At 37.0% G+C, this 25,092-nt stretch overlaps 2 protein-coding genes across 2 annotated transcripts in view; one reads left to right on the top strand and one right to left on the bottom strand.

Moving 5' to 3' along the window:
* The window catches only part of bbs12 (Bardet-Biedl syndrome 12), a 40,348-nt gene that overhangs the window by 2,133 nt on the left and 13,123 nt on the right, over positions 1-25,092 (top strand). The gene's annotated exons all lie outside the window — the stretch shown is intronic.
* Positions 17,210-20,439, bottom strand: il21 (interleukin 21). Its single transcript, XM_067519487.1, has 6 exons — positions 20,302-20,439; positions 20,135-20,176; positions 18,105-18,218; positions 17,957-17,992; positions 17,748-17,828; positions 17,210-17,610 (listed from the first exon to the last, which is right to left on the bottom strand). The coding sequence occupies exons 1-6, from the start codon at positions 20,437-20,439 to the stop codon at positions 17,584-17,586; spliced, it is 438 nt and encodes a 145-aa protein (XP_067375588.1). The 3' UTR covers positions 17,210-17,583.

The following is a 25,092-nucleotide window of genomic DNA, read 5'->3' on the forward strand; positions in this document are numbered from 1 at the left end:
GTACAATACCCATGACTCTTGGCATCTGTTGTCATGGAAAAACTGCCAGTAAGACCTGTAGCAACTTTAAAATCTCCAATGACTGAAGCTTGGAAAAAAAAGTCATACTCAGCAAAAAGGGCCTAGACATCAGAGGATTAAAACAACCCACAGAATGAAGCAGCTACGTGAACGGGTAAACCTCTATGATCTAAAAATGGCGCCTAGGCAAAGATAAAAAAAGTTTTGCATTGGTTTCTTTACGGTGGTCGGTGTCTGATCTTTTGTTAACTATACATACCCTAACTTTACCCAAATACTTTGACTTAACTTGAACAGGTAAATTTGTGTAAAATGATTTGTAGTGTTGATACTAAAATCATAGGTCTATTTAGGGTATTTAAAGCGTAATATCTTGGCTAACATGCTAGTGTATTAGAACAAAATAACAGTCAAACACTAGAGTGGATCTATTACTCTGCACAAATGGCTAAGCACTGTGGGATTGTGCACAATCTGCATTTGTTCCTAACATGATTTGCCACTGACTTCCCTATGACTTGATTTTACATACTCGCTTTTATTGGACAGCCTGACTGCTTTATTTGCCCTTAACGTTGAGGAAATTAATCCTCCTACAGGCCGCGCCCACATATTCCTCTCCCGCATTTTGAAAAACGTTACTATAAGTTAAATTGTTTTCCATAATTCAAATATAGATGTTCTTAACGTCAATACGTGCACTCTTAAAGATAAAATTTATTAAGTTATATCATCAAGTTTACATACAACAGAGTATTAAATAGACAATAAATATATAAATAAACATAGAGCTTTACAGGAGGTTACATTAAATACATTCTCATTGTTGAACATTTACTGAGAACTTTTAAATATACTTCACAGCAGTTTCTTGTAGAAAATATATATATTTTGCAAATATTCAGAATATGATATGTAGTAAAAAAATACAGAAACATTCAATATGAATAGTTGCATCTCCATATTGCAGTTACCTAGTTATAATTGTAAATGTTTTACAGCAGTGTTCAGAGTCATTGCATCGCTAAAAACAAATTACAAATTACATTCTTTAAGTCAATATTCTTCAGAAATGGTAGGTGGTCATGTGAACCTATACCAAATAAAGTTTAGTTGATTCTTTGATTTACACTTCCTTCATCGTTTATCAGTATGGCTGATGGGGAAGTTGTGGCATAAAGGCTGCCCCACTCTAGTTCAAGGTTTGTGCGCTGTGGAGCTCAATTAAAGTTATTGTTTTGTTCAGAAACTCACTGAAAGGAGTTTCAGACCATTTCTCACAGGCACATTCACTGCTTTTCAGGTCCTAGGGAGAAGACAGTAAGTGGAGTACATTAGAGATTTTATGTTGTGGTTATTCGTTTTTATTATTGGTTTGGCAACACAGTGTAGAGAGATACGGTGTAAGAGATACTCACTGGTCCTCTGTTTTTGATGAGCTCATCTAAGTAGTCGACTTGCTGGCCTATGTATTCCATGGGGTCCGAACACTCAGCGATGACCGGTCCTTCAAGTTCTAGCTTTATGCATTTCAGTGCTGCAGTAATGCATTCATTCTGTGTATGAAAGTGAGAGATGTTTTAGCTTCCTTTTACTGCTCTGACAGAGGCAGACTTGTGGCTGCACATGAAGTCAGCAAGTAGAAGCTGGTGCAGCTGTAAAGTATCAACACCTGGCATGCTCATTTCCTGTACTAGAGAACCTTTACATGTGGTTTTAAAAAAGCTCAACTAAACCCTGAAGCTTAAGCTTCTTTGATGCTGGGGACTACCCAAATGGGCTTTTATATCAGGACTTACTTTTGACAAATTGTTTGCCTGTTGGCATAATCATCAACATCATGTTTGGTACACTATATTCACAAACTATATTTAATTGATGTATGACTAAGGTTTCTTGGATTGCATCATAATATTTTAAAGATATCAATCTACAGCTTTATGAAATAAAGTATGTTCTTACCTTCACATCTGCTGGAGTATAGAATTTGGAATCTGGTGGCTGTATGGATAAAAGAAAACATTAGTATATATTATAAGCAGCTACACAAACTGAGCATGTAAAAAATATACAGTTTGAAAAGACTTACACATGTCACATTGATCTGCATGTTTTGTATTCTTGAGTCACTGGGGTTTGTAGGAAATGCTTGAAGACCACCAGAAAGAGTAGCAATCCAAAAGACAATGTTAATGAAGTGTTCCATATTCATCCTGAAGGCTTGTCTGTGTGATAAACAAGTTGTTTAGTTGAGGTGTTGTATTGGTTTGCTTATCCCCTGTGCAGTATTGAATTTATATAGCTGTAGGGTGGAAAGGGTGGGCTGAATTAGTTATATATCACCTAATGCATACAGCGTTGTTTTTCCTTTAGATGACTCTTGGAATTTTTTTTTTATGATGCTACTACAACATGGTAAAATCCCTCAAGTGGCCTATTGTAGCACAACAGTTAACTCAGCTCTTATGAAACTAGGTTGGCTGTCCCTAGTTTGTGGTGTATAGGGTTTTTTTTTTTCTGCTTTCTCTCTGGTGTAAGTTTAGTTGGCCAAATGTTCATAATAAACTGAGACTTGATGCTTTTCTGCACATATTAAAATATAAAAATCTCAATAATTAGGATATGTGAGTCCAAATTACCTTATGCTTACTGACTGGGGAAAAATATAGTCAATAAAAAATGTATTTATCACTTAATGTCACAATTTGTCAAAATTGCCTGACAGAATTACCAGTGTGTAGTTTAAGAGCTGAATGTTGTGTATGCCTCCTTGTTTGCATCTCACATATTTGAATAATAGAGAGTGTAATGGGTGTTTATTAGTTTTCTTCTTTGACAGGAGAGTCACTGCCATTATTTGGCCTTCCACTCTGGGTTTCCACTGAGTCTAAATTACTCTTGTGTTAGTCTATTTCCACTGTCCCTGCCTTGTGTCATTGTGTTCCTGCTGTATTCACCTGCTTCATTTTTACTGCTTTCATCTTAATGAAAATTATACTGTTTTATTTGCGGACTAATGCTTTTGACCAAGGTTTGGCCCCTTTAGCTCCACATCTGAAGACAACAGCAAAAAAGTTGTTGTTTTTAGTAACTTGAGATATATTAATTAGACTAACTCTATTGTGAAGTTGAGCTTTGTTTAGCTGAGGTTATCATACTGAAATATAATAAAAAATCATTAACATTAAATGGACTTTGAAAACAGAGGTATGTGTCTTATCAGATCTGCTAAAGCACTGGCCAGGCCCAACAATTCCCCACCAATTGTTAGCGAAAACGTTAACCAACACATACAGAGTCAGTGCTTATACATAGTAATTCAAAAGTATTGTAAGGTAAGATGGATATCTTTCAGAGGTCATGTATAATTTCTTAATACTATCTGCATATTATTAGAGTATAAGTAAAGAAAGTAGTAAAAGTTTGTTATTGTCTTGTGTGAAATACTTCACCAAAGTGACATAAAGGTCCTTTCTAGTCTGCATCATCAGTTGACAGAATTACTGTGATGACTCAGTCATCAGCCATAAAGTGTGAAAGGACGCAACCTTGTGGCATTTTATGTTCTTGAGTGCAATGATAGAGGACCATGTGCCCTGCACAAGCTGTAGATTTACTGTGGCTTGAAAGCAAGGAAGTTATGTTCAATATACATAGGGCTGGAAGCTTTTTATATAAACAGAATTACAATACCATGAAATTACCTTTAGCACAGTTGTATTTTAGCCAAAGACCCAGAAACATTTTGACAAATAATTTAAAAAAACATAAAAAATAAATTATCTCTTCACACTTTAATAAGATTCTACCATTATTTTCAATGGCTGGTCCCCCTGGGCATAGATAATGCCAGGTGAGAGGTTATGTGATTCTTCCTGCAGGGCTTTTCATGTTCCACTTTCTCTTAATACTTGACAAAGTCTTAGTTTTCACTTAATTAAAAAAAAAAAAACTGAGCTTGTGTGATTTTTAGCAGTGTGTGTAAGGGATTGTCATCTAGGAAAATTCCCCTCTCACCTTTACACTTGAGACTAGGAGTCATTTTTCCTTCCTTATTTGGATATGCAAATTTGGATTCATAGTGCCATCTAAAAATGTCATGAAGCTTACTCGTTTTGCACTCATACTTTTCTATGACCGTCACTTCAATGCTGTCCAGTCCCTGGGGTTAATCTGGCCAAATATCATTAAACTCAATACTGATCAAAATACATTTTTATTTCATTGAACCAGAGAATGTGCCACCAATATTTACTAGATGTTCTTAAAGTTCTGTGCAGTTTTGTAAATGCTGTTATTCTTAATGGATTCCTCTGGGTACTCAGGTTTCCTCTGACAATCTAACCACATGTAGTTCACACTATGTAATCGGTGACTCCAGATTGCCGGTAGTTGTGAATGGTTGTCTGTCTTTGTGTGGCCTTGAGGTCAAATTGTAACCTGTAAGGTGTACCCCACCTCTTGCCCAGTGGAAGCTGGGATAGCCTTTAGACATGTCGAACACCCTTGACAGAATAGCAGTTCTAATAATAGATGGATGTTAAATGGAGCGTCACTTGACCATCACTTTTTACTGATGATGTATATCAAGTCCAATGCACTGACTGTACTTGTCTTTTTCAATTGCTATATATAGAATTTTATGTGCATGGCAATATTTTTGAGGACTGTGGTGGCACTGTTTTCACAGATTTTTCACAGCTTTGGTGGTGGTGTGTTCATGTCCATAAGTGTGTAACATAATGAAATATTCTAAAAATGGGTTGCTAGAATTTGTACAGCAGATTTAGCATATTACTTAAGAGTTAATAAGTTGCAATCATTAGTATTATGAACTGTGAGCTTTCAGCAGTATCACTGCTGCTAAAAGGGGAAAGACTGGGTAGTTGGGCTCCTCCAGTATCAATAAGTTCTGCAAATGTGTTATGGACAGTTGCCTTCTGATGTTCTTCAGTTCTCACAATCTGGTTTCTTGCTCAGGTATTACTTTACCATGTGGAACACTGTTTCATTAAACACAACTCAGGCCAGAAGCAAGTACATTGTGGTGATGCTGGCTTAATTTATGATCTTGTGCATCTCATTAGACTGAATTGGAATCACACATGCTGTCATACAGTACTTTTTGAAATTAGTTTTAGTGTATGACTTCAATACACGTGTTATATGTTCCAGTAGTCATATTTGTTGGTATTGCCCCTGTGGCCAAATATAATCCCAAGTCAGAGTGTAGAAATACTACAGCTTTGTAAAAACTCCATCATTACACAGGATTACTTTGTAATCATCAAGCTCTTCAGCATATAATAAGCTCTTCATCTGATAAGGATCAGTAGCTTTCATGTGTAGGGGTTTTTATTGTTTGTCTGTTTGTTTTTAAACCTTTTTTAATCAAGTCATGACACCATTTCTAGAGAGGAGTTACCATATTACATGAACAATAAATGCAATACTTAAACAATCATGAATCTTTTCAGTGCATTTTATTTTATTAGAAAATTTTCATATTACACACACAGTACAGTTGCAAAATAAATAGATAAATTATTTGAGAACTTGCAGTGTTCTTGAAATGTTACTTTTTTAAATATTTAGTGCAGTGTGAAATTAATAAATATTGTAGAGAACATATCTGTAGGGTCAGTGTGAATTATTCTTAAATACTTCTTAGTTTGTACAGGTTTTGCTTTGCAGAAGTTGGATGAAATCTTCAAAATCTTTCACAAAGTCTGCAAACTGCTTACGGGAACCCTCATTTTCCCACTTGCATTCTGTAGAGTTTGTCTGTTTAAGAAAGAAGAGGATGTTTTTAGTTGATGAACTTAAAATTTAAAAAATGTACAAGTCAATATGACATTGTTTATACTTACATCTTGCGAGTGTTCTATTTTGTAGCTGTCCAGAGAATTTAGAGTGTCGCCAGTTCTGTCCTCTTCATCGCTGCAGTCTGGGCTGTCTCTGGCACGCTCCAGTTCTTTCTTGAAGCTCATCAAAGCTGCAGTATGGCAGTGTTCCTGAAAAAGACAGCAATCCTTAGGGTCACACTTGGTGTAGTCCAATAATGAAATGCAACAAAACTGCCAGAATCAGATTCAGATGTCATCACTATCTAAAGCTAAGTGTGGATGCTTATTTTCAGGCAAAATGTGTTACTTAATAAGTATCAACATTCATGCCTTGTTAATTATCAGCACTAGTCTTTAAGCTGTTAGAAGATGGTATCTTTAACGTTTTACACCCTAGTGGTCGGCACTAGCAGTGCAAACAAAGGGTTACATGAGGGCAGTCTCCCAAAGTTTACGGGGAGGGCTGACGTGATGACATAAACACGGTGGTACAGATGCTGTAATGCTCTTTTGAAATAGGTTTAGGTTGCTTAAATATTCCAAAGGTGCATCAGCATCTGAAGGGTTACTTCAACCTGATCTGCATAAATCTCTTACCTTCACATTTGTTGGAGAAATAAACATCACATTTTGTACCTGCAACACATTGGAGAAAGAGAGTTTTAACACTTTTAATTAAAGCACTTTGTTTTTTGTAACATCTTATATTTTAGTGTTTTTTAAATTTGTTTTCAACAAAAATCAACACAAAAATTGAAATGGGTAAAATTGAAAAAAATAACTTACACATGACACGTTTTCACGTAGACATTCAAAGCACAGGTCTGACAGGACAGATTTTGGACAAGGTTTTGCTTGAAGATATCCTGTGAGCAGAACCAAGCAGAGAGCAATTCTCAAATATTGTTCCATGTCCTTTTCAAAAGTTTGATTGTAGTTTCCTGTAAAGATCTTCAATAGTTCTGTTAATCAGTGGCTTATGGTGTACTTCTGTAGAGTTTGCCAATTTATAGGGTGCAGTAGACTGCAGAATGAGTGGGCTTTGAGGTGTGTTCTTGTAGGACATCATTTTTCTTTCCTATTAATCATGTAGCATTTTCCCTTTACCAACTGCATGGTAAAAACCCAAAGCTGAAAATGTCAGGTGGGCCAAAAGTGCCCTTTTATTATGGTAATATCACAAATTTGACAGTTTGATAGTATTTGAACAGACAAAATTGTGGTAAAGCATTGCTTCTTTAGCATCAGTTATCTGTTTGTCTGCTTAAGTTTGTCCCATTACAAATAAGGGGTTGAACATTTCAATTTATCTGCCATAAATCGTGTTTGATGGATATGTCTTGAACTGTGCTGTAGATCACTTGAATTTGTTTATTGCATAGACTGGTGCTCTACAGGATTTTTACCACTGACAAGTGACAGACAGAAATTGCATTTTGTTATGGGGGGAAGTGGTGGTTAGTGTTATTGCTTTTCACGTGTTGTTGCATTCTTCGCTTTGTAATGAGTTGATCTCCGAAACAATGTCTCAAATTAGGGATTTAAAGCACTGTTTTCTTGATTTGTAATTTTCTGTGGACATTGCCTGGCTGGGCATTTCAGAGCTTCCCCGAACAGACAGTTTACCCTAACAGTGCTGATAGTTTGTGGTGGATGCTCCGCCAGCACCCGCACCTGCCCCTATTTTATTTTGTGCCATTAATATGATTTTTGTATAGCAATGCTAGTGTTATTGTTTTTAGTGGAAACAGTGATAGTAGTGTTTACCTTTTTTACCTATAATATTTTTATGCATTTTGTATATTGTAAATTGTGGTTTACAAATGCATGTGTGTTTAAAAAAAACAAATTTTTTTTGGTGCTTTTGTTTTAGGTTTCTATAAATATAAAATGGAGCAGCAAGTAAAAACAAAAAAAAAAAGATGGGAACATTACTGGCTACAAGTAGCAATGTATGTTGAGGGTATTACGTCAGAAATAAAGGGTTTCTCTTACACCTACGTTTTCTTGGGGATTCCCCACAACAATCCCAGAGAGTGGTGGTAGTAGCAGAGCCAGCAGCCTCTGCTTATTGCACCTAAATACCTTGGACGTTGTGTGTGTGTTTTTTTTTTTTCTTTTTTTCTTTCTTTCTTTCTTTTTCTTCTTTTTTGGTCATTTATTGCTCAGGCTAAGGTGGTTTACTGGTTAGGTTTCAGTTTGAAATTGCTTCAGGAGTCACCAAAAATAATAAATGTGACAGGATTTTGACGTGAGCGAAGAGGGTGGGGAAATTTCTATCCATGGAATTTGTCACTATGTAGGGGCATCCCTGCCGTTTCCATGTCTGACTTATGAAGTCTTTGCCTACATTAAATATAAGATTTTGATATTAAGGTGGAAGTGTTTTGCAGGAAAATAATGCTTTTTTGATTTGCATGCATGTTATCTTCTCTGTACATGTAAATTTCTATTTAGGTATCATAAACTAAACCCAATAGTTTGGCCTTACCATGTTGCAGGTGCAGCATTTTAAATCCTGAATTTCAGTTGCATTTCACCTTGTGCAGATTTCCTGTTTTCATGTTATGTGAGATTTTGTGCAGATTTGTTGTTTAAAAACCACAGTCTGAAGACAATTGAAGATGCAGCTTATTTGCTCCCACACTGTAAAACGCCATTCCGTATCTTCAGTGTCTCTATTTAATTAATGTTTTTCAACATGAAATTTCATTCAATCCTTGACATTTGTCATAGAAATCTTCAAATTTCCACAAGTTACCTTACTTTCCTGCATACCTCCCACTTTTGCTAACTTATTATTGCAATATCTGGAGTAACATCTTGTTAACAACAGATATTCACCACAGTATTGTAATAATTCCGTTAGCTAAGAAAAAAAATGCTTATAGCCCCTTTTGACAGTCACAACGTGTGTGTTTCTTGGTGCAAACACAAGGTTTCTAGAAATATTGAGTCATCTTTTCCACAAGCACATACACACACTATTTAACCTTACTGTCCTTGTTTCATCACATTCTTATGCACATCACATTCTTTTCCGTTAATTATTTTATATTCTCTTATCTACAAGAAACAATTTACAGAATGTCAAACTGTTTTTGTTTTTTGTTTTCTGATTTATTTCTTGTCTGTATTCAAATCACTGTTCTTAGAAAATATAGTGTAGGTCACTGTTTCATTGATTTGTAAGGTACCACCTACAGTGTCATGTTAAAATCTGTCCCACCTTGTCTGAAATGTAGAGATTTTATCTGTAGTAAACAGAAAAATCACCTACTCTAGTTCCTTCCCTTAATCTGAAGGCATCTCAGCCTGTTACTGGTGGGATGCATCTTGGATTTGACATTTTATTTTTTGTTTTTTATATTCTAGTCCTTTGGCATTATGTTCGAACGAATAACTTTGGCGTTTATGCCATCTTTGCACCTTAGGTCTGATAAGCAAAAATAAATGCATTTCTTTAATTTTGGTTCCTCATCCTAAGTGGAGTCGTTGTGATTCTTCAAGGTTTATTTATTAATAGAATTTTTGTCAGCGGACATATCAAATATTTATATAATGTCTGGTGGTGGCACCTGGAAATTACTCATTCTTGTTGCACTTATTTTCTCTCTCTGCTCTCCATTCATCCCTAATGAATGGAGCACATGGCTGCCGACCCTTTGCCTCCTTTTTTTTTTTGAAGGTTTCTACCGTTAGTTTATCCACCATCCTAGTGCTACTCAAAGGGCACTGTTAGTTTTTTCCATATTTCTTAAATAAAATTTGATTAATTTGAACTTGAGTAATTTTTCCTTTGCACAAGTCCACGTTTCACTTCTGATGACGTGTTGTGGGGGTGGTATCATTTACACACTGACCAGAAAATGCACTTCATGTCCCAAACTAAATGTCAGAGTTCTCACCATAATCCACCACTCAGAAAGAATGAAAAAGGGAAAAAAAATCTGGTTTCCGTGATAGTAGTGATGTCAGTGGAGATGGTGCAGGTTTTGGTTACCACAGGCCACCACAGTATAGTATCACACTCAAGTAGTGGCTTTGCTGAGATACTGTTACATTTAAGGGAGTTGTAAACAATTGATTATCAAAAATCCAATCTTTTCAATCTTTTAACTGCATGATACCCACAAGCTTGCGTCATTGAAGAAGAGGCTCCATTATTAAACGTTTATCAGTCAAGGAGATTCATTTTGAACCAGAGTTTGCATATTTCTGCTGCAGTTTTTAGCTTTTGTAGAACAGTAGATTTTCCACTTAGTAGCACATGGTTGTAGGGTACTACAGTAGACTTTAAGCATCTCTTTGGGTCAATTTTTTTCTTCTGGGCAGACAGAATAACCCCTGGGGAGGCAAGTTTTTTTGTTTGTTTTTTTTTTTAATTTGTAAGTTGTACTGCAATATAGATCTGCTGGCTGATAATGACAGAATCAGTGATTAAAAACAAACCCTTGGTAGAACAGTGTGGTTTAGAGCTAGTGCAGTTGGGTGTTCGTGTTTTGGTCATAGACATCACACTGGTAATGGGGGGTAAAACTATAACTGGGACTTTCAACCACATGTTATGCTGAATCTGAACAGGTGTTTGTCAAGCAAGTAAACACTTTGGGATTGAGAGCTCCCATTATTAGAATTAATAATCTAGTCTGGGACCATTATTGATTATAGCAAAGTGATTAAAATCAAACATTGTTTTAAAGGTTCAATTCATTTCTGGTTCAAAAGAAACTGGTCAGATCAACAGGGGCCTCATTTACAAATAATTGTCTGTACAAGACGGGACTTAAAAAATCCACATGCTGTGACTAACAGTTGAGTCAAAGGCTTCACCAATTTTCAACTTGCTTTTCATGGCTTTAGTTGTACCTGTACAACCCAAACTAGAGCCAAAAGACAGGATGTTAACAAGATGTTACTTCAGATATTGGAATAATAAGTTAGCAAAAGTGGGACGTATGCAGGAAAGTAAGGTAACTTGTGGAAATTTGAAGATTTTTATGACAAATGTCAAGGATTGAATGAAATTTCATGTTGAAAAACATTAATTAAATAGAGACACCGAAGATACGGAATGGCGTTTTACAGTGTGGGAGCAAATAAGCTGCATCTTCCAGGTATCTGTAAACGCAGCCTTAAACATTTCTAAAAAGTGTTCCAGGAGAACATCTGTTCTCATCATCTCTTTACCCTGAAAACCTTTTGTCACTTTAAGGATCTGCTACGTTCATTGTCTTATTTGGTGTTTGCTTGATGAATAGCTATCTGGCCTTTCTATTTTTGAAGGGTTTACATGTGAATACTCTGAGGTCATGGTAATGTCTTCTTTCAATCATTGACGGCAAAAGATAAACTCCTACATGCTGAGGAGCATCCTTATCTTGCCTTTGCAGTCATCAGTGGGTTTTCTTTACCATATGCATGGTCTGCTTATCCACAACAACTTGTTCTGTAAGGTTACTTCAAGTTCTGCACTTAAGTTCTACCTAATTGTGGATTTGGTAAAACCAACCATCTTCAGTCCCTTTGCGTTTTCGAATTCCACCTGAACAGGTCTGTCATGTCTGAGTACCTGATCAGTTTCTTGCAAAAGGCATCAGTGTAGGTCGGATTTGGTAACATTTACACATCACTTAATGTAAGGCACTGGTCTAAGCTATATGCAGCTGCAATAATGAGTAAGTATAGATTGTTTAGGAGATAGACTCATTAAGAAGCGAAGAACTCAACAACACGTAAAAAGCAATAACACTAACCACCACTTCCCCCACATAACAAAATGCAATTTTTGTCTGTCGCTTGTCAGTGATAAAAATTCTGTAGAGCATCAGTCTATGCAAATGCTATAACATTTAACACAAATTCTCATTTGCCACGTTGCAAACTCCGGCTTCATGCATACTTTCACTTAATGTACCGTCCAATCTAACACAAATGGCAAATGCACCGCAGTGCACTCAGTCACGGTTGTGGGCACATCTGAACGAAGCTTTGAGAAATGATAAAACAAAACACAAAATCTTTCAAACATGACAGCCTTTAGCCTGACTATCCAGCATGAGGTAATCACAAAAAGACATACTGTGTGGTCTACCCATGAAGATGTTTTTTTTCTTATCCACCCAGCTGTTTCGTTGTGTGCTGCTTGACTGCTCAAATTTTTTTTCTTTTTCTTTTTTCTTTTTCTCCATGAAGTGCAGTGTGGTTTTAGGGTTTTACCTGTGAAGAAGGCAATCTACAGCAGTGCAAAATGCTGCTAAGGCATTGTTTTCCCCTGAGCCAGACCTGTTTGACTGAATAAACCTGCAGTATGTCTTTCTTAACTTTGCTTGAAAAAAAAGTCCACTAAAGATATTATCATTGTGCAATTAAGCTGCATCAGAGCCCAATTAAGAAATTGGGATAAAGCATTAACAAAATCGTTCTGTATACTGTCATAACTTCATCTTTGCAGTACATCATAGGCCACTTGAAAAGACTAAGATAGTGGAACATTTTAATTTTGAAGGTTATTTGCAAGTCGTTGTGTCAAAACTAATTTGGGTTTAAGTCCTAATATTGAAGAAATGTCCTCGCTGTGTTTCTGTCATATTTATTCCCAACCCTGACCCTGAACTCGGGATAAGACGAAAGGACAAAAAAAAAAGTAGGAACTACTGTGTTGTAGCATATAGTGTGGAAAGAAACTGGTCAGATGAACAGGGGCAATAAGGCACTATGGGAATATATTGTACAGAAAACACTACCAATAAAGCGGATTTTTGGGGTTTTGTTTTTTAGTTCCTCACCCAGTTCATCAGCCAGCTCTTAATTTTTTGTCAGAACGTGTCTTGACATGCCAAGACATTGGCTGTTGGTTGTTGAAGCTATTCTGCCTCGTTTTTAAATCAAAGTGCAACAGAAAATCAGGGCAGCTGTAGCTCAGTTAAGAAGGCTACGTGTCGAAGTGTCCTTGGACGTGACCCTGAACCCCACGTTGCTGGGACAGGTAAGCACCTTGCAGGAGTTGCAGGGTTTTTAGAACAAAATTACTAGTTTCCTTCCCTCAAAAGGGACATGCTGTCCAGGTAAACACAGAGGGACTTGCTCCTTCAGCCCCATATTAACTTTTAAAAACATATTTGCACTATGGATAGTTTTGGAAGGCTACAAGTATGCATGTAACAAATATGAACACAAGAATACATTGAGATTGCTTTTGCTGTTCAAATAAGCCTCTTAATATTGTTTTAGGAATTGATTCTTAAGAAAACAGTGAACCAGTACTTTAAACCATACACAAGTTCATCTTGGGGTTAAGTCAACATAGACTGCAACGATGAAGAGATCTTTGGTCACAGGTGTGAACTACATCTTGGTAAATTGTTATTCGTTTGCGTGTTGTTTGTTTGTGGGCTGAAATCCCCTTTATCATCTGGGAAGTCCGCAGCAGTGCTGTTCGTAGTAAGGGCACCTGCTTAAAAACATGCTTACAGCTGTCAAAGTGAGAGTTGTTGGTGGTTTTTGGACTGACTCGACTCAGGTTGTGGGCACATCTCAACTCCACAGAATGTAACCATGCACTGTCAGCACCCATTGTAAATCTACCTGTTATTGATTAAACAGTGTAGTAAATATGAAGAAAAAATGGTAACTTGCATAATGACATTAACTTTGGGTCTGATATTGGTCTTGTCAGGTGACTAAAGTTTGATTTTAATTTGATTTATTGAACAAACAATAAGGCACTATTTTAACTGCATGATACCCACAAGCTTGCGTCATTGAAGAAGAGGCTGCATTATTAAACGTTTATCAGTCAAGGAGATTCATTTTGAACCAGAGTTTGCATATTTCTGCTGCAGTTTTTAGCTTTTGTAGAACAGTAGATTTTCCACTTGATAGCACAAGTTTGTACTACAGTAGACTTTGGGCATCTCTTTGGCTCACTGTTTTTATTCTGTACTGCAATATAGATCTGCTGGCTGATAATGACAGAATCAGTGATTAAAAACAAACCCTTGGTAGAACAGTGTGGTTTAGAGCTAGTGCAGTTGGGTGTCCGTGTTTTGGTCATAGACATCACACTGGTGATGGGGGGTAAAACTATAACTTGGACTTTCAACCACATGTTATGCTGAATCTGAACAGGTGTTTGTCAAGCAAGTAAACACTTTGGGATTGAGAGCTTCCATTATTAGAATTAATAATGGCTTTGATGAGTGATCAGACTCAGTTGGACAGGTTTCATAATACCTAGTCTGGGACCATTATTGATTATAGCAAAGTGATTAAAATCAAACATTGTTTTAATGGTTCAATTCATTTCTGATAGTCACTATCTTTTGTTCCCGTTAAGGATAGATTCAGTTTTATTTATTTATTTTTTAATGTTTTGTCAAGCGGTCTTAAAATAGTATTTATAAGTCTTTTATTGCTGTAATAATTTCTCCTGTTCATATTGTTTATCCAGTTGCAAGAATATTTTCTTCAGGCTTGGCGCTTCAACACAAGTGACTTAAAATATACACTGAATTAAAGACTGAAGTATTTAATCTTTAAGTTATTTTACATTTATATAGGAAGTACTGTGTTGTGGAGGGGGTGGCTGTAGCTCAGTTGGTAAAGGCAGTCCTCCACGGACCACAGGGTCGGTGGTTTGATCCCCTGTGCCGGCTATATGTCGAAGTGTCTCTTGGCAAGACACTGAACCCGTAACAGCTTATTGGGTAGGGTTGCGTCAGGAGGGGCATCTGACGTAAAAAAGGTGCCAAATCAACATGCGGACAATGATCTGCTGTGGTGACCCTGAACTCGGGATAAGACGAAAGGACAAAAAAAAAAGTAGGAACTACTGTGTTGTAGCATATAGTGTGGAAAGAAACTGGTCAGATGAACAGGGGCAATAAGGCACTATGGGAATATATTGTACAGAAAACACTACCAAAAAACAGGATGTTTTGGGGTTTTGTTTTTTAGTTCCTCACCCAGTTCATCAGCCAGCTCTTAATTTTTTGTCAGAACGTGTCTTGACATGCCAAGACATTGGCTGTTGGCTGTTGGAAAGTGATATATAAATAAACTTTGAAATAACATGCCTTGAAAAAGGTGCCCTCTAGTGGTGGCTTAGCAGAGTTCAGCTCTTATAATCACACTAACAACACCTCCACATGTTTAAGAGAGGTATTATCTAGTTAGAATTTTAAAAAGAAACCAAATCATGTGTTATACGCTTTTCAGCATTTCACAGAACCTAGAAAATTTTAGTGAGTTACTTGGAAGGCTTTCAAGACTGAAGAAATTTGACATGGCTCAACTTTCTTCTTGGCTATTCATCCAAGTGGGTGCAGTCTCAAGGAAAGTTGATTAGGGACCCTGTCTTATATGCAGATAAAAGTAACAACCTTTATCCCCCCTAGAAACTTTCTCTCAACACAGGAGGCAGCTGCAGATGCAATCGACTTTTCTTTTCCATTCTGCCCTTTCATCCATGACCCTTTCACACCAACAATACTATGTTTACATATTTTGGAATGGAAATGCTTAACAGTACTGGCCAGATTTATCATAGTATAGGCAGAAAGATATTTTCTTACCATAAATAGGACAATTAGGTTTACGACTTTAGTAGTGCTCCACACTATTTTTTTTTTCCTCATTTAATTAAGTGATGGTATTGTTAGTTGATACGGCTTTTAGAAAAATGAGCTGTGAAAGATCTACAAGAAAAACAGTCAATAAAAATGTGTTTTACATTATGGTTCACTGCGTTTGCATTTGGTAATTTGCAATATTGCGGTGTAACATGCATCTGTTTGTTACAATTCTTGTCTTTACAGCTGACTTTGATCTTCATTACTTGTCCAGTCCAGTGTACAGGCAATTTCCCCAAAATCCGATAGAAAAAAAATAGAAAATAACAGCTTGTGAATTTGGAGATCTTGCACCCAGTCACTGCAAAACTGTTGATGAGCTACAACTTTAGTGGTCTATGGTACAAATACTTGTCACAGAATTGAAAAACAAACCAGAGGGCTACTCCAACCAGTCAGTTTATGAAAAGTAAAGCTTAAATTCAAGGCTAGTTGCAGTACAACAGTGCCCAAAGAAGTATAAATTCACTAGCCTTTTTTTTTAGGTACACCTTGCTCGTACAGGGTTTTACACCTTTTGTCTTTAGAACTGCCTTAATTCTTCATGACATCGATTCAACAAGTTAATGAAAACATTCCTTAGAGGTTTTGGTCCATATTGACATCACACAGTTGCTTTAGATTTGTCGGCCACACATCCATTATGCAAATCTCCCATTGCACCTCCTCATGGGCAACTATGGCGCAGGAAGGTAGAGCTGTTGTCCACCAATCTCACAGTTGTTGGTTCAGTCCCTGTCTCCTCCGGTCACATGTCGAAGTGTCCTTGGTCCTTGAGCAAGACACTGAACCCCAACTTAGTTGCTCCCGGTGAGTGTTGGCCAGCTGCATAGCAGCTCCCCCATCGGTGTATGAGTGTGTGTGATTGTGAGTGTAAATGGGTGATTAAGAAGCAGTGTAAAGTGCTTTGAGTGCCAATAGGTAGAAAAGCGCTATATAAGTGCAGATCATTTACCATCCCAGAAAGCCTCAATTGCATTGACATGTCGTGACTGTAGAGGCAATTTGAGTACATTAAGATTTATTTTTTTTAATACACATTTTTTGGCGGCCTTTGCACATTGTAGCCTCAATGTCTTATTCCTAGCTGACAGGATTGGCACACGCTCTGGTCTTCTGCTGCTCCCCATCTGCTTTGTGGTTCAACATGTTGTGCGTGCTCTTCTGCGTAACTCGTTTGTAACCATTGGTTATTTGAATCGTTGCCCTCTATTGACACAAACCAGTTGGGCCATTCTCCTCTGACCCCTGGCATCAACAGGGCATTTTTAGCTCACTGGGTGTTTTCTCTTTTGCAGACAATTCTCTGTAAACCCTAATGTTCTGTGTGAAAATCCCAGTAGATCAGGAACCATCTGGCACCAACAACCATGCCACATTCACTTTAATCACCTTTCTTCCCAATTCTGATGCTCAGTTCAAACTTTAGCAGATCATCTTGAGCATGTCTACACGCCTATATACACTTTTAGACCAGTTTAGACTTTTTTGTTAACAAGCAGTTGAACGGTTGTACCGAAGAAAGTAACTGGTGAGTATATGCTGCAATCTACAAATTGTGGTTTTGAGCATAAAATAGGAATTTTATGATGAATCATTACCACCAAAAAATGTAACACTTGTGCAGTTGTTTTGAACCTAAAGTGATGAATTATTCACATCTTTAAAAAATGTTAGCTTAAAAATAAAACCAGTAAACCAAAGCCAGTGTGTATTGCTATGTATTTAATATTTTCCAAAGGTACAGTTTTTTTAACAAATACTTATTTACTAGCAAATATCATACATAGTATAAATGACATTGTGTACTTTATATTCTTTGAGAACTACGAAATATAAATTAACTTTAACTTTCAGTCAAAAGCTGAAAAATATTAAAACCCCATAAGGTCCACTGGGTGGCAGCAAAGCAGCTTTCCTGAAAATACATTCTTTATAGCTTTAGTTGGGTCATTACCACTGTCTAAATAAATAAGTTAAATATTCAGAAGGCTACAACATTAACACTTGGCCATGTTGAGCTTCTTCTCAGTGTAGTGTCTTTACATTGGATCCGTGGTCACAATGCAGTTTGGCCACTCTTCTCAGTCCATGCTCAGTCTGACTATGGCCTAATAAGGGAATTGTAATTTTTACATTAGTCATGGTTAGACGGACTCAAATTTTCACATTAATGACAAATGAGTATGTAGATGTTCATCTAAACGTTCCTATTTTGTGACATATGTCAGCAAAAACAAACACTTACCCTTTGAATCAGAGATTCTAGTCTGTTGAAAAATTCCTGGACGCTAACTTTAGGATGTGAGGAACAGTTTTGGCAGATGAACTGAAGGGGAAAGAGAAATTAATTTAACAATAGCCACTTACTACAGGTGTTGTTCGTGCCACATATTTATGATTGAAATGTTTTGTGATTAATTGGGTAGAATATAAAAATATTGAACATTTTCTTACATTAGTTCCAGGACTGCAAAACTCCAGGCCTTTCACCTAAAATGGGAAAGGTGAAAGGTGTTTTTAGAAATGTGCCGCATTGCATCTTTGTCATTGTGCTCGACATGCACTATAATAATAAACTTTCTAATATTACATTGTTACTTACAGTGATTTGACTTGTAAGGCTTCTGTGAAGTTTTTGTTGTTTCTTTTCTGCCATGTTGAAATGCTCGTTCAGGTTACGCTGAAAGCACTGCAGAGCTGACAGACAGCAGCAGTCCTGTGAAAAAGGAAAAAACATGCCATTTGTTCCCATGCTCTTTGTCTTCATGAGGCCATGTTTTGTATAAACACAGAAGTAATAAAAGGTTTCAAAATGCTTCATGTGAAACTCATTTGTCATTTTACCTAAAAACAGAGGTTAGAAAATGTAAAACCAAATCACAGTCAACCATTGATATAGTTCCCCCACAATCTGCAAAATTGTTATTCAGATTTTACTTTATTTTTAGATTACACACTTCTTTGTATAAAACAACTTTGAGGAAAAATTTCCTCATCTGTGCCATCAAAACATTTCCAAGAATGCTGCTTTTTCTAGTTTCATGTCATGACTTCATTGCAGTTAACTTTCCAATCACATATACCACTTTTATCTAAACTGAAACCTTACTAAATAAAGTTTCCACTATTTTAAAGATAAGTTTGTGTTTTGGACATTTTTTGTCTGTTGTTTTTTTTTTTTCCCCAAAATGTTAATGTGTCGATGAGACAGTTTTTCCAAGTGAAATCTTCTTTCTTTTTAGATACTTGCACTACTAAGTCCACATGAAGCCAACTAGCCTTAGAAGGCTGTATTTTTGCTTTACTAATTCTTAGGTTGGAGGGTTCTTCAGGAAGAAAACAGGAAAAAAAGAGTTTGAAGAGCAATGTTAACTGCTGATTGTACCACTTTCATTCTTCTATTTATCTTTTAATTTCCCATGGGGTGCATTTGCATTTGAAAGTCTCACATTCTGTCGCAACTCTAACAGCTCTTTAGTTTCACCAATTTCATTTTTCATACTAAGCTTTGGATTGCAAAAGTGGCTTCACACCCACTTACATTGCCTATCATTTGTGGTTTAAGATCAGCCATAGGTTGCCAGTTTTTAAAATGAAGATTGAGTCAGATGTTGTCTGACATGCTAGAAAACGTTTTCAGCTTTTGCGGCAGTGTGAGGAAGTGTCATGGTTTTGTCGTCTCTCTGCTTGATTACTCATCACATTTCACCTTAGAGTGTAACGGAAGATGTGAGAAAATACACTGAGCAAGATCTTGATTTGACTCAAGACCAAAAGCCTGACAAGAAAGAAGGCTGATCTGAATTTACAAGTAATCCAGTTGATTTTAATAAGCATGCATTTAAAGTCGGCTATAATAACATTATGTAGGCCAATTTTACCAGAGGAGTATTGTTTTGCAGGGTTTGCTTTCTAAAAGTGCACGTCCTGTACTTTGATAATTCAATTCAATTCAACTTTATCTATATAGCACCAATTCACAACAAAGTCCTCTCAGGGCACTTTACAGAATAAAGTCAAGATTATAAAGATGTATAGAGAGAACCCAACAATTCCCCCTGGAGCAAGAGGAAAAACTCCCTTTAACGGAAGTAAAAATAAGTAGGTAAAATGTAATCTGTTGAACTACGTGTTTCTAAAAAAGCAGCTTTGAACTTGTTAATTTTATTTACCACAGAGTAGTTTCACATTCATCTCCATTCTCAATTACTTTTGCCATATTTTAAATTTTACCTAATTAAACACAAAATTACTTTGTGACATGACAGAAAAATTCTAAGTTGAGCCTGATTTTTGCACACTGGTCTAATTGTTGCCTCTACTGTACGGAGTACGTGTACATCACTAATCGTTTCTCTAATAAAATAAATAAAATAAAAATTAAAAAATTGTATTTACCAACAAACTTTAAGCCTCCAAAAACAAGCCATTCATTTTCTCCTTCTGATGCTCATTACACTACAAGTTTAGTGATTTCACACATCATTTGATGTACTCCTACAGTAGCCGGCACATGACAATTAGTAACTACAGTAAGTGGGAGAACAACAATGACTAATCAACCACAAATATAAAGTATGATGGTGACCCTGCTTCCCAGTATAATTTAAAATGCAAGTTAATTTTGCTTACCTCAATATTTTCTGGTGGAGCACTGAGCATCGTCTCATTGTGCTGCATGACACAAAGCAAGAACATTGTGTTTAGTAATGATAAATGTTACTGCACATGGTCAGAGCTCTTTAAAAAATAATAATAATAAATGAATAAATAATAATAATAATAGTTGTTGAATCTACCTGCAGGCTTTTCACTTCATTCAGCTGCCTCAGGACTTCTTGTAGTTTTCTCCTCTGTATTTTTGTTGGCACATTTGTTATTGGGTTGGCCAAAGACCCGCAGCAGACTGCAAAAACGCAAAGAAGAAACAGCTTCATATTCTCAGTGTCGGTAGCAGGCAACAGATCACCAAAAGTTGCTTTTCGAAAGATTTACTGGAAATGTAGACAGTTGGCTCGCTTACCTTTTTTATATGTATCCCTGGGGACAAAGGAAAACCACTTGTACTGAGTTGGAAAGCTGCAGAAATTGTTGGGTGAGTAATGAAATTTTCTTTTCCACTGGCAGTCACCACTACGCGATTCGAGAGTGGCGTCAAGCCGCGCGTGCGTGGGGCCTATAGATACAAGTGTGTGAACGTAAACTTTTTTGAGTGCACCCAACAGGAAACGGCAGGAAGACGGCACTTCCCATTTTCACTTTGAATCAGTGGAGCTGTAGCTATATCGTGTCATAGGTAGTCTTCGTAGGTGTGGTATTGACAACCTGAATCCGTTCACCGCATCGTAGCCACCTACACAAACACAAAAAAAAACATTTGCAACAACAGGAAACTTCATTTAAATATTAATATTTGGCAAAAAGAGAAGTTAGGAAATTACTAGTGCTTCCCTGGTGTAGGAGGAAGTCCACCACTCTATGGCTGCAGAACAATTCTGGCCATGTTTAGCAATATTCCTTGCTAGCATTTCAGTGGACCTTTCAGGCTGCAGCCTCTTAACATCTTCTGTATTGATTATCAACCAGATGCAGTCTTCTTTTGTATTCATTTGGAATAACAAAGACACATGAGCTAACTCTCATATGGGAAATGCAATGCTCTTAGGGAAAGTCCCTGAAACAATGGTCAGTCGTAAATGAAAGAGCGGTCATAAGTTTCAACGTAATGTATATCTTAAACGGTAATCGTGGTTGAGCCCCTTTAATTCTTTGTAACATGACTGTAGAGAGAAGCCAGAGAAGGTGACACATTACGTGAAACTGAATCACTCAGTTTATGTTGTACACTATGGTTTCTAGACTCATCAGCCACAACATTAATACAGGTGGTCTTAATGGTAAGTGTGATACACTGTGTGCAGACATGGTAGAAGTACACAAACTATATAAAGTCAAAGGTAATAGCCTCAAAATGCTCTACAACCACTTTAAATGTTTTACTTGAAAGTACTAAGCAGATGATCTACACTGTACTTGAAGTATAAAAGTAAAATATGCCATTGAGAAAACTGTATTCAAAACAATAGTGATTGGGTGACATTGGCAAAATGTACAGGAAATAATGAAAAATAAGGGTCAAAGACCACTGGTGGAGCTGATTTTACTCACTTTGTGTGTTGACAGGTAGTTGACCCCATAATGGTCATTTAGTAGAAAAATCTTTGAATTTAATTAATGCTAAACATCTTTATAATAAACCACCAGGTGCTGTTAATGTTGTAGCTGGTTGTCGTGGTCCACTTGGTAGTAAACAGGTACAGTTTGTTTTTAAACGAGACTATGGACTTGTTTAAAAATAGTGGCAACATCCAAGAGTTCAAAAGGTAAACAAATCCATTTTGTATTTTAACATTAGAATGCTAGTTAAGAAAATAGTTTGTTGTTGTAAAGGAATCGTTTACCAAGCTCCACAAACAAAATAAAACAGTTTATTTATGTCAGACATTAAAATAACCAGCAAAATCCCAAATCCTGCCTGTACAGTGCTTGTTTCATGTGTGTAACCTGACTGTATTCGACGTATTTCTACTGCTATGGGGCCTTAACTTTGCTGTAACTTTAGTTTTGGTCCAGATGTGTACTGAATGCAGTTTTAACATCCCCCTAATCAAAGTCGGCACCTTTCCGAAATATGCTCTTAAACTTACTGTAGAGCGCTGCACCGAAACCTCCTGTGACTAACTCATTTAACAGAACTGGCAGCAGATTTGCTTCTAAAAATAAGAACTAAGATTTCTCTTCTCTAACTTGATTAACATGGTAAGGTTTGTAATTTCATAACTACGACCTCAAAGGCTGCGCAGAGTGAAGAAAAGTTGGTTTAAAGCCGGGAGAAGCTGGGTAGAGCGAAGAGCATTGATAGAAGAATATTGGGCCGACGTTGTGGAAAACATTTAAGTTGTTAACTCGTTGGAAAAGGCACCATGCAAACGGGGAACATCGCTGCTGCAGAGGAGGAAAAAAGTACAATTGCTTTTGTCATCATTTAAATAGCCAATCTACCAACATATTCAGTTCCTGGGAATCTGGGCTGTAAACACATTGAAAGTGTTTAAGCCCAAAATGAAATTCCATGTTTTAGCCGGAAAATTATAGCAGCGCTATGTGAACAACAAAGACTCTTGTTGTCCACTGCTGGTCTAGAACATCGGTTGCAGCACTCAGTTGATGATTGTTTAAAGCTTTTATTAACTTTTGTAAACTTCAGCAGTTAACAATATGACTATCAATTTCAAAACTGGATTATTTACCAGACTGAGACTTTTGTGTAGCATTACACTTCTTAAATTGTAGCACAAATCAGAGTCCACTTTGATTTGAATTTTTTTTATGTGTGTGTGTTTATGTGCTGGCCACACAGATTTGCCTTTGAAGCAAAATCACTTTGATGTGTGTTGCATCCCAATTGAGTTTTTCTTCTCCTGGGTTGTCATTAGATACACTACAGTCACAGCCAACTCTGCAGCCACTGAGGGCTGAACACTTTAAATTAAGGTCGTCAATGTCACATGAATGTTTCAAAGAAAGAGGAAAAGGGCACCGATCAGCACATAGAAAGGCTTTCAGAAATGACAGCCATGTTCTGGGGTTACAGAGATGACAAAATGCACATGTATGGAAAAACCATTGAATTTCTCTGGGGATGGTCCTTTTCAACATGCATTACACATCAGGGTAATTTTGTATGCATCATATGTTAGTCAGTGCACACATGTACATAACAACAAAAGCTCACGGCATCTGTCCCTTTAGTGTTCACAAACACACACACACACACACACTTTCTCTACACGTAATCTTTACATCTGTCTTCTACAACCAGAGGGGAGGAAGTGAGAGTGAGACTGAAAGAGAAAACTCCTCTCGTCTGTTCTCCTTCTTTGTCAGCGTAAGGGAAAAGGTGGGTGGGGGCTTCGACTGGTCTGAGAGGTGCATCACCCTCAGACTCCTCTAATCAGGAGTCCCTTGTATGATGCACTTAGACAAGGGAAAATGTGTCCACAGGTAGATTTAAAAATTCAGATGAACTTTCCTTCTCTGGTTGCCATCAAGGAATCCCTCCTAACCCCCCTGTGGTGTGTGTGTCTGCAATAAAGTCTTACTAAGCAGCTTTTTCACAATGAGCACAATGTCTCAAAATGAAAATGCATCAAATTGTGCACAGATAGAAGAAGACAGCAGCTTGGGCACTGAAATGGTACTGTGGAAGTTAAAGGTGTGACGATACAAAGTGTGACCGTTGAGCTTTTATTTTATTAGGTGATTTAATTTACTCATGCACTATAGAACAAATGCAGGCCAACGTGTTTACTCTTTTTGTTTTTTGGATTATCAGGAATGTTGTGTATATTATTAACTTGCCTTTGAGGGGAAAAGAAAAGATCTAGAATATCCACAGTATTGACACCAAACGATTCCACCAAACAGTCATAGCTCATCACTGATAATTGTTTAAATAAATACTTTAGTGATTTATGTGACCATGAGCCAAATCTTATTAAAACTGTTCTCTACACCTGTTACGCAGCCAAATGTCACCAAGTCCCTTCACAAGCACTTTTTTTTTTTTTTTTTTTTTTACTTTTAACGGTGGAGAAATGTAATCGTCACATACGTCTCACCTAAATTTGTCAGCTCTAGCGGTTTCCATAAAATTTTGTGAAACTGTGCTCAACTGGAGCATTTTTTTTGGTCACACTGATGACTAAAGCGCTTATTCAGGGTTGAAGACATCACACAGTGAGAGTGGCTGTTTGTGGTCAGCCAGGGTGTTAAACGCAGCACAGAAAGCGCAATTAGGAAGTGAGGCCGCAATAAGGAGGAGAACTGACACACTAAGCTTTTGTTGCAACAAGCCTGCTTTCGAAAACTTTAGCAAGACTCTTCACGAGTTTAATAACAAAGAAACGTCGATCAGAAGGCTCGATTTACGTCGTTGGGTGGGTTGATAACTTGCATTATAGTGCAAATGAAGTAAAGTAAGAAGTTGCAGAAACTATGGCAAAATAATAAACAACTTAAAACTAGCTCAAGTTGTATAGCATTTTTGGCTTCCTGTAGTATCAAAGTGTGACTTTTGAAGAACAGGGTCATATTTACGTGCAAATTTTCAACTCGAGAGGAATGAGAAGAAGTTACTCTGTTTATTACATGATTTGAGTAAATTTAGGAGAACTTTTTCAAAATAAACTTTACTTTTTAGCCTGCTTGATTTCCGCCTCATGTTTCTACCAGCTGTGTATCACATTTTTCACCGTTTGCATTGCAGAAGGCGTTTTTCATCACAACAGGTAAAGTCGTATTTTACAAATAAAATGTCAGCTGCACGATACATGACATAGTGACATAGCTAGTGATTAAAAGTCCAGTGTTGGCTTTAGTTACACCTGACACCTTCACAGGACCGTACAACCATTCAGATGTTAATTCTTCATCACAACAATTTAATGTTGATTGGTTTTTCGCTGTACTGTATTTCACTATTACGTAGCCACCACAGTCAGAGTGCAGTATATGCCTCATCCACAATT

This window comes from Channa argus, chromosome 10, assembly GCF_033026475.1.
Source record: "Channa argus isolate prfri chromosome 10, Channa argus male v1.0, whole genome shotgun sequence".
NCBI classification, from domain to species: Eukaryota; Metazoa; Chordata; class Actinopteri; order Anabantiformes; family Channidae; genus Channa; species Channa argus.